Here is a 17,376-nt window from a genome sequence, read left to right on the forward strand (position 1 = left end):
AAACAGCCAGCTGATGAAAGTGCTGCGAGAGATCAAGTGCTGCCGAGCAAACAGCTGTTTTTACCCCTGCCTTTAACGACTCCGTCAATCCTGTTCTTGGAATTACAGCAAGATGAGATTTGGTGGCATCCACTGCAGACAGAGTCTGCACAGGAGGGATGTGGTGCCGACGACGAAACATAATGATAAGTCTCAGACGAAACACAGAGCCCATATGGTCTGACCTGATTTATGAGGTCAAGCCAAATAAGCCATAAGTCTGGACAATTGAACAGGACCTGTCAGAGAAAGAGGGAAATATAGCAATGATCTAAATTGAACCAGGATGGTGCGTATTGTCCCTATTGTAATTCTGCTCCCTCTGAATCGGTGTGCTTTGTGGGGAGTCACGGGAAGTTTTAGCATGTTAAACAGTGCCCCCTGCAGGTTTTTTAAAAAATGTGCGGATTTCACAGAAAACATAAACAGGCAAAAATAGCAAATGTGTTTTGCACCGATGAAATGAATACACTGAATCGGTTTTTCTTTCAAGTTGCTCAATCTTTTCAGTGGCTATAATTCCTTTACATTTCAAGACCGATGTATGTGTATGATATCACAATTATAATTCCAGGTTGGTAAACATATTTCTGATTAAATTAAATTAATTACAATCTATGAGTCTGTAGTGTTTTTACACATACACAGACAGTAAAAAAGTAAGTGTGATGGTAAGTGTGATGAAGTGGTTATATTTCTCAGCTTGGAAGATATCTACTGCCCGATTGATGTCCCTGGAAGTCATCCATGGGAAATACTGCACTTGACAAGCAATACTGCATCGACTCTGTATCTCTCCTCATTCAACTCGTTTCATGTCTCTGTGAGCTGTGGAGAATATGCTCCTCAATATAAAATTGTACTGTGGAGTGTGTACACCTTTTGGAGACATGAACAGCAGGCATAAGTATAAGTATATAAGTATAAGTAGGCCTATATATACTTTTTTGATCCCGTGAGGGAAATTTGGTCTCTGCATTTAACCCAATCGGTGAATTAGTGAAACACAAACAGCACACAGTGAACACACAGTGAGGTGAAGCACACACTAATCCCGGCGCAGTGAGCTGCCTGCTTCAACGGCAGCGCTCGGGGAGCAGTGAGGGGTTAGGTGCCTTGCTCAAGGGCACTTCAGCCGCGGCCCACTGAATAGCAGGGCTATGGTAAACAACATAGCCTTTCACAAACTACATGGTCAAGAGGGAAGCACTGCTTGCTAAGAGAGCTTGTGAGGGTAAGAGCAGCATGAGCATATAAGCTGTAGCCTACACGTCCACATTCTCTGTAAAGCAGCACAATGCCATACAATGACAACTTCAAACTCATTTGGATGTAACACTGACTGACAATAAGGAGAAGGGAGTATCTGACATTGCCATTGTGCACTCGGAATTGTGTTACTTTCATTATTTTTTAATTCATATAAAGGTGTTTTATATTTTTTATATTTTAATTTATAGCATATAGCAGGTTTTGTTTTTGATGAAAATATGAAATTTACAGAGGGAAGGAAAGTATTAGCAGAGTCTGCTGGAAGAGCTCTAGGTTCTGGGTTGAGTAAAATGAAATTATGTACAGATCTTGGTTTCTCTACTTTTACACAACTGTATAAATCTTTGGTCAACTCCGTTTTGTTTTATGCTGCTGGAGTTTGGGGCTTTGAAGAGGTTCTTGACTGTAACTCTGTTCAAAACCGTGCTTTAAGGTGTTTTCTTGGTGTGCATAAATACGCAGCAATGGTAGCGGTTAATGGGGATGCAGGTTGGGATCCATGTATTGTAAAACAAATGTGTGAAATGGTGCGATTGTGGAACCGCCTTGTCAGTCTCCCAGAGGAAAGGCTAACTAGGAAAGTTTTTAATTGGGATAGAGCAAAGCATTACCCCTGGTCTGGAAAGGTTTCAATAATACTGTCTTCGTCTGACTTGCATATAATGTACCAAAATAATTTGCAATGTAATATAAATGTTGTCAGACAAGGACTGCTAAGTAAATATGTAGATCAGTGGAAACAGGACATATGGAAGAAGCCAAAACTTAGAAATTATGTTCAATTTAAGAATGATTTTGTAACAGAACCTTATATTTTCCTTAATCTAAAGAGAAGGCAGTGCTCAATTGAGAAGAAGGTAGTACCTTACCTCTGGCAGTGGAAGTGGGTCGATTTAAAGGTACACCTGAACACTTATTTTGTGTGAATTCTGTGATCTTCAGGTTGTGGAAGATGAATTTCATTTTGTTTTTTATTGTCCTTTATATTGTGACTTAAGGAACTCTCTTTTTGAATCAATTCAGTTAAAAAATCCAGATATATTTTGGAAATATGAAAGGGATATTTTATGCTGGCTGTTTGAAAATTATGTTTTTGCTTTGGCAAAGTTTATAGAAAAGGCCTGGTCTCTGCGGAAAGTATTTTGTATACCATATGACAAGCCATCTCTATGTGTATGTATCCTTATTTTTAGTGGTTTAGCCATGTTATGTTATGTTGGGTTCTGTGTTACGTCACATGGTTATCTGGAGATAACAGTGAAAGTATTCTTGCAGTGTCTAATAAGCCCATGAGGGCTAGGAACAAAGAATCAATCAAAATAAAAAAAATATATATATATAGCAAAACAAACTACTGTTTAACTGAAGCCATATTAGGAGGATATCTCTACAGCTTGTAAGGGTTTGGGGGGAGGGTTAGAGACAGAACACTGTGAACAACATGTGTGTGTGCTTGCCTAATGATGTGTCACCACTGCCTACTGAATGCAGGTCCTCCAAGCAAAACACGTCTATCATTTTAGCATATACATTAGAAAGCAATTTTGAGAACTTCATTTTATACATTAATTATAAATCATTTTACGTACACACACTCACATAAGTACATACACATACTCATGGGTATATTGTATCTGTCAATACACACCAGTCTTTCTTCATCATGATTTCTGACAGTTATAGTCCAATCATGTTTGTCTGTAGGTGAGTGATGAGTATGATGGTGGTACTGTGCACCATTAACTCAACTCAAAGTCTCAAAGTCAAGTCAGTGGGCTATATCTTTTCTGACTGTTAATGCTTGTGAGTCATACTGTAGCATTTGTGTTGTGTATTTCAAAGCCACACATTTGTTTCTATAGCTACCAGAATGCAGTAAAGAGACTCAAGACATTCAAACTGAAAACTAGAGCAGGAAGCACATTAGTGCTCACAGGAGGAAAAAAAGAAGAAAAGTCAAAGGTAGGACACGGTTGACAAACAGATCCCCCTCTAGTCGTCATTCCTCCTCGGTCTTCTCACTCGGTGGAATATTTTAGTCACTAGTGGCACATGCAGGGAATGGTCCCTTTCTCTTTCTCTCTCTCCCTCTCTCTGTCTCTCACCAGAGTCTCAAGCTCCCCCAAGTCAAACAAGACAAGCCACCCACTTACCCGGCCACCCACTCACCTGCGCTGGACTGTGCTCTTTGATGCTGTGCCCAATCACAGTGCCCCAGGGGCCTCGTGTCCCCACCACTAGTGAATGTGACAAGGGTGTTCAAGCAACACAGGAGTGTGTGTGTGTGTGTGGGGGGCTTACAGAGAGAGAGCTTGGGGGCCTTGGGGGGGGGGGGGGGGGGTTGGGGGGTGCAGAACCACACACAACAGTGCGTAGAGGAGGGGAAAACGTCAAATCAGTAGCTGTTCTATCTTAGATTTTATGGACAAGATAGGTAATAGATAGATAATTGATCTAAATTCTAAATTCTAAAAATAATTGATCTCTGAAAATATATGCAGACAGACCACGGAAGGGATAACTGATGTTATGGTTATGGTTATGGTTATGGATTTAGCAGACGTCTTTGTCCAAAGCGACACATAAAAACAAAACAACATAATAATATTTAAAATTGAACAGGGAACAGATTAGAATGTAGGTCAAATATAGTAAGGAGAATAGTTATAGTACACAATAATATCAATTCAATCAATAGCCTAATAAAAAAGCAATGAAAAAAAAAAAAAGGGGAAAGGCAATAATAAACAATAATGTCCATTCAATCAATAATATAAAAACAATGACATGCTAAGACTACATTAAGGAGAATATCAATAATAAACAATAATGTCAAATTAATTAACAGCCCAATTAAAATAAAACAACATTATACAAACCATAACACATAAGCGCTTAAACAACTAAGTATATGTTGAATAGGAATGTCTTTAGACCCCTCTTAAATGACCCAAAACTACCACAGGAACGGAGAGCACTGGGCAATTCATTCCACCAACATGGAACCACTGAAGAAAAGAGTCTGGAATTAGACCCAGTTTTCATGACTGGTCGACACAACATGATGTATAAGTTAATCTGTGGAGACATGTTGATAAATTCTTTTGATACCATCTCACAGCCTGCTGACATATTTCAGGATGATTATAAATATGGTACAGCATTTAGTCATGATAAATGATAATGCATTAATACAAAGTTTAAGCAACATTATCTTTTCTGCTTTTATGCACATATAGGCTTTGAAAAGGTCTATGAAGAGCACATAAAAATGTGGCCTCCGGAAAGAAAGCACACTCAGGAAGTGTGTGTGTGTGTGGGGGGGGGGGGGGTCAGAATGTATGTGGAGGAGAAAGAGAAATGCAGAGGGAGCCCTGGAGGGAAAGGGAGAGAATGAACATGGAAAGCCATCAGTCTTCCATCATTTATTCAGCAGGGCCCTGTCTGTGAGTCAGAACTAATAACCCATCTGAAGTGGACCCAGATCTGTATCCTGAAGAGCAGATCATGCCTCTGCCGCTCTCTGATCATATCTGAGAGCTGCCAGTGAAAAAAACTCCCCTCTATTTCTCTTCTCTCACCTGTCTCCTTCACGCAAAGAACATTTTTTGAGAGAGAGGCAGACACATTACACCACAAGAATAATTCAACATAGGAGCATGCCTCTCCTATTGAGAGAGACAAAGAGAGACTGTGTGTGAGAGAGAGAGAGAGAAAGAGAGAGGGGGAGAGAGAGACAGAAAGAAAGAAAGAAAGAAAGAGTGAGAGAGAAAGAGAGAGAGAAAGTAGGCCTAACTGTCTATATAGCAGGCACCAGTGACGCGAACTCTGCTGCTGTGTGGACACACTCTCCAGGAGGAGAGAAGACGAGATCACCAGAGGCTACCGCACAGAGAAAACGGACTAAGGAGGTCAAAAGCAGATGGCATTAAACATGAAAAGACACGACAGAAGCGAGCTAATGGAACATTCCGCTGACGTGCACATTCTACTTTGATTTTCATACTGAGCGCTCAGATTGATTCTGAGGTGATGACTTGGTGACCTGGATAGTCTTGCAATTACTTGATGAGAAGGCAGAAAATAATAAGGCATGATAAGGCAGAAAATGTGTTGTCTACTTGGAATGTTTTGAAAGTTTTGAAACACCTATGATGACATCATAGTACAACCCCAAATCAAAAAAAGTTGGGACGTTGTGTAAAATGTGAATAAAAACAGAATGTGAACATCTCATGAACAATCTCATGAACCCATATACAGTAGGACCCAAAACAACATATCACATTTTGAAAATGAAAATTTGGACCATTTAATGGAAAATATATGTTCATTTTGAATTTGATGCCAACAACATGTTGGGAGAGGGCATTTTTACCACTGTGCTGCTTCACCTGGAAATGTTTAGGAACTGAGGAGACCAGTGGCTGTTTTGAGAATGAAATGTTGTCCCATTACTCCCCGATAGGATTTCAGTTGCTCAACAGTATTCTAAGGCATGTTTTTCATTCTATGATGCACTTAATTTGACAAATCTGAACTGCAAACAGGTCATTTTAGCACCTACTCTTCCTCTATGGAGAAATACTGATTAAATATGTGCAGAATTAATTTTGCCATTGTTTTCCTGAAATATCCAAGATCTTCCCTGGAATAGACATTGCCTGGATGGCAGTACATGTTGCTCAAAACCTGTATACATCATTCAGAATTGATTGTGCTTTTCCAAATGTGCAAGATGCTCATGCTATAGGCACTAATGCACCTCCACACCGCCATAGATGTTGGGTTTTGAACTGCACTAAAACAAGTTGGATAGGTTGGATACTTGGATAGGCCCTCTCCTCTTTAGCCCATGATTGAGTCCATAATTTCCAAAAAGAATGGCACATTTTGATTGGTCTAACCACAGGACCTTTTTCCATGTTGCCTCAATTCATTTTAAACAAGTTTAGGCCCAGATAAGACAGTGGAATGTTCTGTATCATGACTCAATACAATTTTGGCTGTTTGAGCTGTTACAATTTTGGATGCAGTTTTTGAATTTTTGAATTGAGTATCAAACTGTGCACAATGGTTATCAGAGGCTTTCCTGAGTCCATACAATGACAGGTTTGGAAACAGGTCTGGTTTTGATGCAGTGCCATCTGAGGTCCAAATCCACTGCCATCCAATTTGTTTTTCAGCTATTTCCCTTGTTTGCAAAGATTTCTCTGGATTCTCTGAATGTTAGATGCATGAACTCCTCAAATACTTCACAATTTCATATTAAGAAGCATTAAAATGACATTGTTTCATCATTTGAAATGCAGGCAGCTCACTGCGCCGGGATTAGTGTGTGCTTCACCTCACTGTGTGTACACTGTGTGCTGTGTGTGTTTCACTAATTCACAGATTGGGATAAATGCAGAGACCAAATTTACCTCACAGGATCAAAAGAGTATATATACTTATACTTTACTTATTTGTGCATACAGGTTTACACACAGTGATGAATACCCCTACATATTAGCTTCTAAGAGACCCTGCCTCTCTGGGATGCTTTTTTCCCATACCCAGTTGTGTTACCAGTTACCTTAATTAGTTTTGAAAACATTCCTCCTTTTGTTTTCTTTATCATTACACAACTTTTCAGGCATCTAGTTACCACCACCGTCCCAACTTTTTTTTGAACACGTTGCTGGTATCAAATTCAAATGTAACATGTTTTCCATGAAATAGTCAAATTTGTCATTTTCAACATTTGATATGTTGCCTGTGTCCTTTTTGCAACTAAATAAAGAGATTTGCAGATTATTCTGTTTTTATTCACATTTTACACAACATCCCAACCTTTTCTGATTTGGGGTTGTATTTACAATAGCATGATTAGTCCTCTAACACATGGTTGCAATTTTTGTTGATTTCTGGGAACGTAAAATGGCTCACACACAGCACACAACCTTTTGAGTACTGCACCTGGTCATAACCATCCTTACATCCTGAACCTTTCACTCCTTATATGACTTTACAAATATATCATAAGTTATGTACAAGCATTGTATAGGCATTAGCGATGATGGCGTCATCATCATGTATTGCAACAACTTATTGTCTACTGTATATAATCACATCACAATGTTCCAATTAGCATTCAAACTAGCTTACATTTTATGGGTGTTTAATGAATGTAATACAATAAAAAAACATGCAAATTAATTTTAAAAACAACAACATCAGATGATCTCATCTGATCTGTCATCACCTGTAGGCTAGTTTCCCAGAGAACTATCCAATTCTCCATCAGATGGCTTTTGCCATCATTGTGCCAACAGTCTCTGAAGATAAGAATGCCATCAGAAAACTTTTACCATTATGGATAAACACTTAAAGCTGCAGTTGGCAAGTCTGACAGATTGAGGGGACTTGGCCACAATTTTGAATGTTTACAACTCTCATGCCCCTCCCCCATATCACCGAGCACCCTCATCAAGTTTGTGCTCGTCAGTGCACCAGTCTGCACCAGACTGTGATTGACAGTCAGATCTCACACAGCCCTGCTCTGATTGGACCAGAAGAACCGGGTGCTGTTTTTTTTTCTTCTAAAGCCTGCTGATTTATGTTGTTCTGTCGGAGCATAGTGTCGGTTTCAGAGAATATGATCAAAAAATCTTGCCAACTGCAGCTTTAATTTAGACAGTATTGAAGGTCTGGAAACCATGGTGATTGACTGAAGTTATTATTACAGAGAGAAACTGTACTTTGTGTAGCATACTGAAGAAAGTCGCAAAAGGACTGAAATCAATTTCTTAATTTAGTCCCTGAAGAGGCAGTGGCTTGCAAATGATATCACACACAGAGAGAGAGAGAGAGAGAGAGAGAGAGAGAGAGAGAGAGAGAAATAAGTCTAACGTTTTTTTTTCTGAAGTATAATGAAGTACAGTGCAGTTTCGTGTCCCAAATACTGCATTTTAGGCTAGTAGCCTACAATACTGCAATACATTTTTTTTTTTCATTTCCAAAATAAGCTTATAGGCCTAGGCCTAATACATTCCTGCATATCAGCAGCAAAGGATTCTTCAAAAACAGCTGTTTTGACACTCAAAAAACTGTTTATTAACAGTTACTTTCGTAAGGGGTGCCTTAATCTTGTTTTCCTAAATGACTTCAGAAACACAAACAGATGCAGTAGATAGTTCTACTTACATATTCTCAGCTCAGCTCTTGTCTCTTGCCTAGCCTCTGGAGCCTTGACTATCTGACACCGATTGTTTGAACAGCTCGCTTTGTTCAGCAACCGGAAATGTAGGGGTACTCGATTAGTAATCAATTATTTTGTTTATTTGATAGCTCAGGAGGATTACATTATAGGCTAACAGGTGTCGATAATGACGTCTCCGAGGGCATGAGTATGGAAATCTCAATGTTTCCACACGAGCCAAAATAAGTGCCGGACACTCAGTAGGCTACAAGCAGAGCCCTGTACAAGCAAGTTACCGCTAGGTTTGAGCGTGTTTTGGTGTACAGTGGTAAAGTGTATCCCAATACAGCATTTAGTGGGTGTAAGCCAGTTTCCCCCCAATGTGTTTTGCGTTTGTTGCATCTCTTCGCGGTAAACTAGCCTTAATGTAGGCTAACGTAGAGACAAAAGAGCTGTTTAGTTGTCTTTTTCCTCTCTCGTGTTGAACATGAGTATCGTTAGACGCACAATGAAACGTATTTATTCAGACTTGCCTGTCTGGATTGTGGAAGACCACAACGATGTAAGTAAACTGATTTACAAACTAAGCGTAGGCCTAGTGGTGGTGTAGTGTTACAAGTTGCCATAACGTTAGAACTGGAAGGACGAGCCTACTAAATATAGTAGCGTACATCAAGCAGAGTGCAGTCCTTTTTATGTTTTTTTTTATTTCCCAGCTACCCACTCAAGTTTACATTCTGACATCGTGCAGGATTTTTTAAATGTGAAGTTCAGTTCTATTCCTATGTGTATTTACAGGTAGTGCGTCATATATACCGTGCTATTGGTTCAAGACACCTTCCAATGAAAAATGTGAAAATGGTTCACCTGGACTCGCACCCAGACCTTTTAATCGCCGTGAACATGCCAGCGGATACTGTGTTCGACAAAGACACTTTGTTGAGGTGAGCCAACTGAACACTTAGTGTAGGCCTTTATAATCCCAAGTGTCAAATGTTGTGCTGTACTGTAGAATTGCATTTTGAAAAGTAACCTCTAACGTGTTTAATGTTTAATTTGCTCGATTGTACATTTGAATGGCTGCAATGCTTATGATCATCATCACACAAAACTCTTCCTATACAGTGAGCTGAGCATTGAGAACTGGATTATGCCGATGGTGTATGCTGGACATATATCTCATGTTGCTTGGCTACATCCATATTGGGCCCAGCAGATCAAAGAAGGAGAGCATTCTATGTTTGTAGGACGAGACTCATCCACAACTACAATCAGGTCATTAGGCTACCTCGGAACAATTTCAACACAATCCTTAGTCATGGAATATAGATAGGCCCTGGATTGAATGAGTTGGCATGCTAGGCCTACTTGATACGTATGCAATAGATAATGGTTTTCAACTGCTGTTTTCAATGCTGTAGGGTATACTGTACTGTGTATACACAGTATAGTATTTAACTTGACATTTTGGTATCCCATGTTGGAAAATTGTTTTTAAACTCAGGCATAAGCCTAAATCAGCCTCCTGTGTGCATCTTACAGACTTACCAGCACAGATGACTACTTCCTGAGCGATGCCTTGTACGTCCCTCACAGTCAACTGGAAAACCCCAAGCCTCTCCACCTCAGTGTCATCAAAGTGGACCCTGTTACGGACCCTACTTATAAGCTTGATGATGACGCCACGAGAATAACTTCTGCCAAGCAATTAAGAACAGGTGACTGTAAGGAGAACAAGGACGCCTGTAACTCCTCATCAGATCCACAGGGGGACAGGGTTGTCCCTGAAAACAAAGCTCAGACAGCAGAGCCCAGCGGCAAGAATAGTGATGGCTCAACAGACACAATTGTGAACAGTCTGCTGTCAATGATTGGGCAGTCTGATTCGTATATCCTTGACATTGACCTTGACTTTTTCTCATGCAAGAATCCTTTCAAGGAGATTTATACACAGGTAAACAGTTGTAGTTGCAGTCCTGAAGTTGCAGTCCTGCAGTATGAATAGCCTGTATTGTACATTGCCATATAGCCTTTAAACAGATACCAGCCCCAAATTATAACTGTCCCCGAACAATCTGAAGTCGTTTCACTAGTGTCATTAAACTATTGGCAACTTGGCAGTCTCTCTAAGTAAGAAACTAAACTGTTTGCCTAATTCAGTAATCTGCCTGTCAGCTGAAGGATCATTTGTATCAGTGGAGTGATGAGGTCTGCACTCTGTGATAAGAATTTGATTAATCTTTTAGCAGAGCATGTGTGAAAGTGGCCAGGCCTTTATCCTGGCACAGGGTTCTGATAAAACACTTTTATAACTATGGCACAGGGTTTTTTTTCCAAATGGCACTATCATTAGATGAAAAGGAAGAAACAGATCTATTAAAATAATTTACACATTACAAAATTAGTGTTGGTTCAGGGAAACACTCATTTGGAGGTATTGTGACTCAAAATGTTAAACTTTCATTTTGTTTAGTTCTCTTGAGATGTCGATCCCTGTAAGCAGGGTGGCTTTGAGGACTCGGACACTTTTTTATGTTTACCTTTATTTAACCAGAGGAAATATAACACATTGACAAAGACACAAGACAACATTTACCAAAGGGAAAAAAACGCAGTGACAGTGAAGACATAAAGAAATAAAACTGAAACAATACCTGTGTAGAAATAAGAACAAACAGATTGATAAAACTGATTAAGAAATGCCTTAAACATTAGTTCTCTTCAGATGTCCACCTCCTGTAAGCAAGGTGGCTTTGAGGACTCAGACACAACACCGGCATGATTGTGTTGCTTTTCTTTGCTAGAGCAGCACTAAGTGAGTTTGTCCCCAAGATTACATTAGCTCAGTGTTGTTTTCTTTGCCACAGTAAATGCCCTAGGAACACCTGTGTTTGTTTATCCAATTGAAAGGGTCTATATAAAGTAGTAATATTTAATCTTAACACCATTTCTCACCAATTATATATAGAACAGACCCAACTCTGTACTGTTTATTATTCTTCACAGGAAGAGTATGTGCTTCTGCAGGAGCTGTACGGTTTCCGAAAACCTGGTGAGGATCTGAATGAGGTAAAAGGAGTTCAAGTGCAAGGACATTGTGTGAAATATGTATACCTGCTGAGAGCCATATTAATGATCGCTGCATAGCTGTAGGGCGACTCTCGCCTGAGTTGTCCATCAAAAGGGTTGGTCAAAGGGATGGTTATCAAACCATCAGGAATACAAGAACCTTGTCCTTCGCAGTCGTCATCGGCACACTTGCAGAGTGGTTTATTGTGTGATGATTCACTGGCTGTATAAACATGCAGTAATAAGCCATATCCAATACATATAGCTACTTCAATCACAAAGCACATGCTAGTCTTGTGAACGCAAAATTGAGTTACTGAAATCATGTTGAATCGCATGAAAGACCCAATTTATTTTTTCGGTGGGATTGTTTGTGTGTTTACTCTGTGCTGGTTGTCCGGTGTCTGTTCCGCCTCTCCGCAGGAGGAGCTGTGTGAGTGTGTGGACAGACGTACGCGTCAGCTGGAGGATCTGGAAGCAGCCTTCGCTGACCTGTTGGAGGACGACGGCCAGGAGACGGTGGAGCGCTGGGCTGCTAACCCCGGGTAAACATGGCTTTGCATGCCCTCAAATGCTAAAGTCCAAAGACCTGTCTGCTGGACAGCATTGCTTGAGCAGCAGGAGCCGTGTCTGATTGTGTGCTGAAAAAAAACTTGGAGCAAGATGAAAGATTGAGAGACTCTGCAAATAGTGGTTTCTAAATGTGGTAGGACACATTCATAGGGAAAAATTTCACACAGTATAGAAATTAGTGGAGCACACCAGCTGGGCGTTATAAAAGAAGAGTTTTAATTGCACGGGAGGGAGGGGGAGGGTGTAGTGAGCTAGCTCTGATTTGTTTGAATGTCAACAGAAGTGACGTTACCCAACATCGCTAAGAGCACCTTTAATGCAGCAAGCATAGTTGTGTGAAACCTACACAGCAGAGGATGTACAGTATAATGAAGCAACAAAACACATGTGTATGCCAAGTTACTCAACAGCCTCATCTTCTGAGGACAGTGGAGATTTGGGGCTATGGGATGATTGTGATGGAAACTTAAGAGGAAGAACAATCATTTGAAATTGTACTCTTATTTCGAAGAATAAAAGAAAAAAAGATGAATATTTTTTGTCAAATTTTCATGATGGGCAATGTGGATAGTTACATAGAGAACACATAGGCATTCCTCAAAAGAAAGCCCAGTGGCTCATATCCCCTACTGTAAAGTTTGCCAGCCAGTCAGCAAATAGTATTTCTTGTCTCCGAGGTATAGCTGGTGGTGCATGGCTAGAGATGCTCTCAACTCTAAAATGATTGAGGGTCATAAATTTCCATCGGGATCTGCCTGTCTGTCTGTCAGTCTCCTGTCTCCTTGCACAAGTCAGTTATTTGTAGAGATGTAGTAATATGGAACATTGCAATGCTATCACTTTATGTGAACTAATCTTATGTCTTACAGTAGCGCTACATTGGGTCCGGAATTGAAGCGCTCCGTTCGCAGAGCGTAGAAATAGTTTTAGAAGACCGGTTTCCCGTCTGGTGGGGCCAGTTCCATTGATTATTGTGGAAGCTAATTGTTTCAGCAATTGTTGTGAAGAGTAAGCTCTGTGAACAGATCGCTTCAGTTACAGTATAAGAGTAAGCTCCGTGAACAGATCGCTTCAGTTACTAGCCTGGTGTAGCCTGCTTGTTACAATTGTGTTATTTTCCATGTGCCACACAGTTTGTATTCTATGTCAAGTCTTCCTTTGTATTTGTATTCATGCTTTGTTCTCTTTGTTCATGCCTTGATGTGTGCCAGTGGTTATATCTTTTTCAGGATCAGCTGCAGTCTTAGCTGACACTCTCCCCTAGTGGAGCTTACTCATAAAACAGCACGGCTTTGTTCTCTCTGATTTCAGAATGGGCCCTTTAGTGCAACTTGTGAGTAGTCTTAAGAGCCGAATGGAGTCCCCGGACTATGAAATGGTAATTGCCGCTGTTCACTTTAGTTATAACGTTTCCCTCATCAGCAATTTGGTAGTTGCCGCTAGTCCTCCAGCTCTGGCCTCTCGGTGATGTCTCAGTGATGCTGTTGGAACCTCCTGCAGGTGCACCAGGCTGGGCAGACCTGTGACTTGTCCGAGCTGCCCCACCACGTCAGCAGTGACGGGGAGATCCAGCAGCTGCTGCTCGCCGTGGAGCTCTTCCTGAAGGCCCTACCCAAGCCCACTCTCGTCACCATGTCCAGGTGCAGTACCACAGACTAACCCACACCGACATGCAGTACCACAGACTAACCCACACCAGACTAACCCACACCGACATGCTGTACCACAGACTAACCCACACCGACATGCTGTACCACAGACTAACCCACACCGACATGCTGTACCACAGACTAACCCACACCAGACTAACCCACACCGACATGCTGTACCACAGACTAACCCACTCCGACATGCTGTACCACCACACCGACATACTGTACCACAGACTAATCCACACTGACCTGCTGTACCACAGACTAACCCACACCAGACTAACCCACACCAGACTAACCCACACCGACATGCAGTACCACAGACTAACCCACACCGACATGCAGTACCACAGACTAACCCACACCAGACTAACCCACACCGACATGCAGTACCACAGACTAACCCACACCAACATGCAGTACCACAGACTAACCCACACCAGACTAACCCACACTGACATGCAGTACCACAGACTAAAAAGCCATATAAAAGCCAGGTGTTGTTAATAAGCAAACACATAGTAGAAATAATCAGGTCAATAATCTTACATGTAAGACGTGAGATTGAAAGATTGATAAATGGTGAAATGTCCATTCAATACAGATATTGACTGATGTTAAGCTTCCTGGAGTATAATGTGCTCCAGAGCATGTTGTTGCATTACTAAGTGATATATTGGGACTCAGAGGAGGCCTGACTCTCTGCGGTGGAATGCTGAGCAGATGGCTGCCCTTCAATAACTCAGTAACAGCACAGAGCAGGAACTCGGCTCTCCTTCAGAAATGAGCCTCACTCTAGAAAAATGAGCTTCTTTCAATTCTGCACAGTGTCTTGTCTTCTCCCTCTCCTTAAATCAAATTCACTTGCTTCTTCCCTTTCTTCTTAAATCAACTTCACTTTCTTTCAGGGGCCAGTAGTACACAAGGCCGGCGCGGCAGCAACAGCAGCGTGGAGTAGAGAGCTTTGTATTATGTGATAATACAGCCTATATTCTAACCGCACATCCAATCACCATTAAATGCTTCCAATTTCAGGTCCAGTTTGGATGATTACTGCCCGACAGAGCAAGTGGACTCTATTCAGAGTAGGATGCTGGAGATCCTGGAGCAGCTGTATGGCTCACTGGCTGTGTGTAAAGACTATGAGTCAGCAGCAGCAGCAGCAGCAGCCAGCAGCTCCTTACAAACCACTTGAGGGAAAAGCTCATTTTTCACCTGTGTCTAGAGTTGTTTTTTCTGTCCCCTTCTGTCTTCTCACTTGCTTTCAGAGCCACAGACTTTTCTTGAAAAATGATCATAGTTTGCTTTAAAAATGAGCCTGAGAGCGCATACTGATGTACACCACGAGACATACAGGAGTAATGAACAATAGACTAGAATTTGCATAGGTGTGTGAATAAACAGCCATGTCCAGTTTTTCTCATTGTATATTCACTTTTTCGGAATGAGAGCTAACAGTGATTTGTATGCAAATTTAATACAGAATTAAATTATGTATTTATCACTAAGAGTTCAACTGCACCTGAAATAAAAGGTGGAAGCACGGTTTGTTGTCCTGGAGACACTGACACTAAGGATGGCTTTATTTTGGTTTGTGTCTTTGTGTGGCATTGGGTATTGAAGATCAGCACATGGGAGTATGTATATGCCATCTGCATGATAGCATGTACAGCGGGGAAAATAAGTATTGAACACGTCAACATTTTTTTCAGTAAGTATACTTCCAATGAGGCTATTTGCATGAAATTTTCACCAGACATTAGTATTAACTCAGATAATCCACCCATATAAAAATCCAAACATTAAAGTCCATAGGTAGAGTTATGTGCAATAAAGTGGAATGACACAGGAAAAAAGTATTGAACACGCCTGCTGAAATTTCTTAAATACTTTGTGGAAAAGCCTTTATTTGTAATGACCGCTTCAAGGTATTTCCTGTATGATGAAACTAATCAGAGTATTCTGGTGTGAGTTTGGCCCATTCTTTTAAACAGATAGTCCTTTAATATTGAAGATTTCAGGGGTCCCTCTTGTAAATCCTGATCTTTAGTTAACTTCCAAAACTGTTCAATTGAATTGAAGTCAGGGCCTTGATTTCCTTTCTCTGAAACCAATTGAGAGTTTCCTTTGCTGAATGGTTAGGATCATTGTCCTGCTGGAAGGTCTAGCCATGTCTCATCCTCATCATCCTGGTGGATGTAAAGATTCTCCCAGAAAAAAATGACTCCATTCATCATTCCTTCAACTGTATGAAGTCTGCTAGTACCATGAGATGAAAAACAGCCCACACCATGATGCCACCACCTCCAAACCTCACTGTTGGTAGGGTATTTTTAGGGTGATGCACAGTGCCATTTCTCCTCCAAATATGGTGTGTAGTATGACATCCGAAAAGTTACATTTTTAACCAGAATACATTCTCTCAGTATTGCATAAGATTGTCCAAATGTTGTGTAGCAAACTTTCAACGAGGTTTGACATGTTTTTCTTCAGCAAAAGAGTCATGCGGGATGAGCGTGCGTAGAGGCCATGGTGGTGGAGTGCATTACCTATGATTTTCACTGTAAAAATTGTACCTGCTGCCTCCAAGTCTTTCTGGAGCTTTCTCTGAGTGGTCCTTGGATCTTCGGCTACACTTCTGACTATCCTTCTGACTTCCTGGTCAGAAATCTTGCAAGGAGATCCTGTGCATGGCCAGTTGATGATGCATTGATGTTCCTTCCACTTGCAGATAATGGCTCCAATACTGCTTGCTGGATGATTCAGAAGTTTTGAAGTGCATCTGTAACCAGTTCCATTAATATGTTTTGCAACAATAAGGTTGCAAAGGTCTTAGGAGGGCTCTTTGCTTTTGCCCATCATGAAATGTTTCTTGTGTGACACCTTGGTAACAAAAAACCTTTTTATAGCCCACCAGTATGTACTAACCCAGTTTATATCAATTTGCACAGATAGGAGGGATAATTTCTCTAAATACTTATAGATTCCAGTTTGTTCCTTGCCATTCCTTGCCTTTGTGTACTGCTTTTTCTTAGTGTGTTCAATACTTTTTCCCTGTGCCATTCCACTTTTTTACTCATAACTCTACTTTTAAACATTAATGTTTGGATTTTTATATATGTGTGGATTACCTAAGTTAATACTAATGTCTGGTGAAAATTTCATGCGAATAGCCTCACTGGAAGTATACTTACTGAAAAAAATTTTGACGTGTTCAATACTTATTTTCTCCGCTGTAAATGAGCTGCGTGTAGAGCTCACGGTGTTAATCTCTGTAATGAGGCTCTGTAATCACTGCTCCTGTGTACACACACAGCCTTTGGTCTTGCCATTCTACCCCACCGCATCGGTGGAGAGACGGAGCTTGCAAGCACTGTCACTCCATCGATGTCAACCAGTCATAATGAGGCATCCTCTACGGTCTAAAAGCTCACCAGACTGTAAGATAGGGATGATACCAATGTAAAATACCAATGTGAGAGCAGCAAAGCGTAATGCCACGTTCAGACCGTAATAATTCAATCTATTCAAATAAAGTCCTGTCTTGTATTAAGAGATGTTTTAAAGTACTAATTGTAAACAGAAATTATG

At 40.8% G+C, this 17,376-nt stretch overlaps 1 protein-coding gene across 1 annotated transcript; it reads left to right on the top strand.

The window, feature by feature from the left end:
* Positions 1-8,768: 8,768 nt before the first annotated feature.
* Positions 8,769-15,345, top strand: cunh5orf22 (chromosome unknown C5orf22 homolog). The gene is made up of 9 exons (XM_076294890.1): positions 8,769-9,053; positions 9,290-9,435; positions 9,617-9,766; positions 10,034-10,445; positions 11,498-11,560; positions 11,984-12,105; positions 13,445-13,511; positions 13,634-13,773; positions 14,821-15,345. The coding sequence occupies exons 1-9, from the start codon at positions 8,979-8,981 to the stop codon at positions 14,978-14,980; spliced, it is 1,335 nt and encodes a 444-aa protein (XP_076151005.1). The 5' UTR covers positions 8,769-8,978; the 3' UTR covers positions 14,981-15,345.
* The last annotated feature ends 2,031 nt before the right edge of the window (positions 15,346-17,376 follow it).

The sequence above is a fragment of the Alosa pseudoharengus genome, unplaced genomic scaffold (assembly GCF_046254945.1).
Source record: "Alosa pseudoharengus isolate Yale_2024_CS ecotype anadromous, Long Island Sound unplaced genomic scaffold, YU_APseudo_1.1 YU_APseudo_1.1_scf_2, whole genome shotgun sequence".
Classification (NCBI taxonomy): Eukaryota; Metazoa; Chordata; class Actinopteri; order Clupeiformes; family Clupeidae; genus Alosa; species Alosa pseudoharengus.

What these genes read in the sequence shown, in the direction of transcription:
- cunh5orf22 (XM_076294890.1), top strand. Translation starts at nt 8,979, where the DNA reads ATGAGTATCGTTAGACGCACAATGAAACGTATTTATTCAGACTTGCCT. An exon ending in TCATCCACAACTACAATCAG is followed by an intron (nt 9,767 to 10,033) that starts GTCATTAGGCTA and finishes TGCATCTTACAG; the next exon opens with ACTTACCAGCACAGATGACT. An exon ending in CTGGTGAGGATCTGAATGAG is followed by an intron (nt 11,561 to 11,983) that starts GTAAAAGGAGTT and finishes GCCTCTCCGCAG; the next exon opens with GAGGAGCTGTGTGAGTGTGT.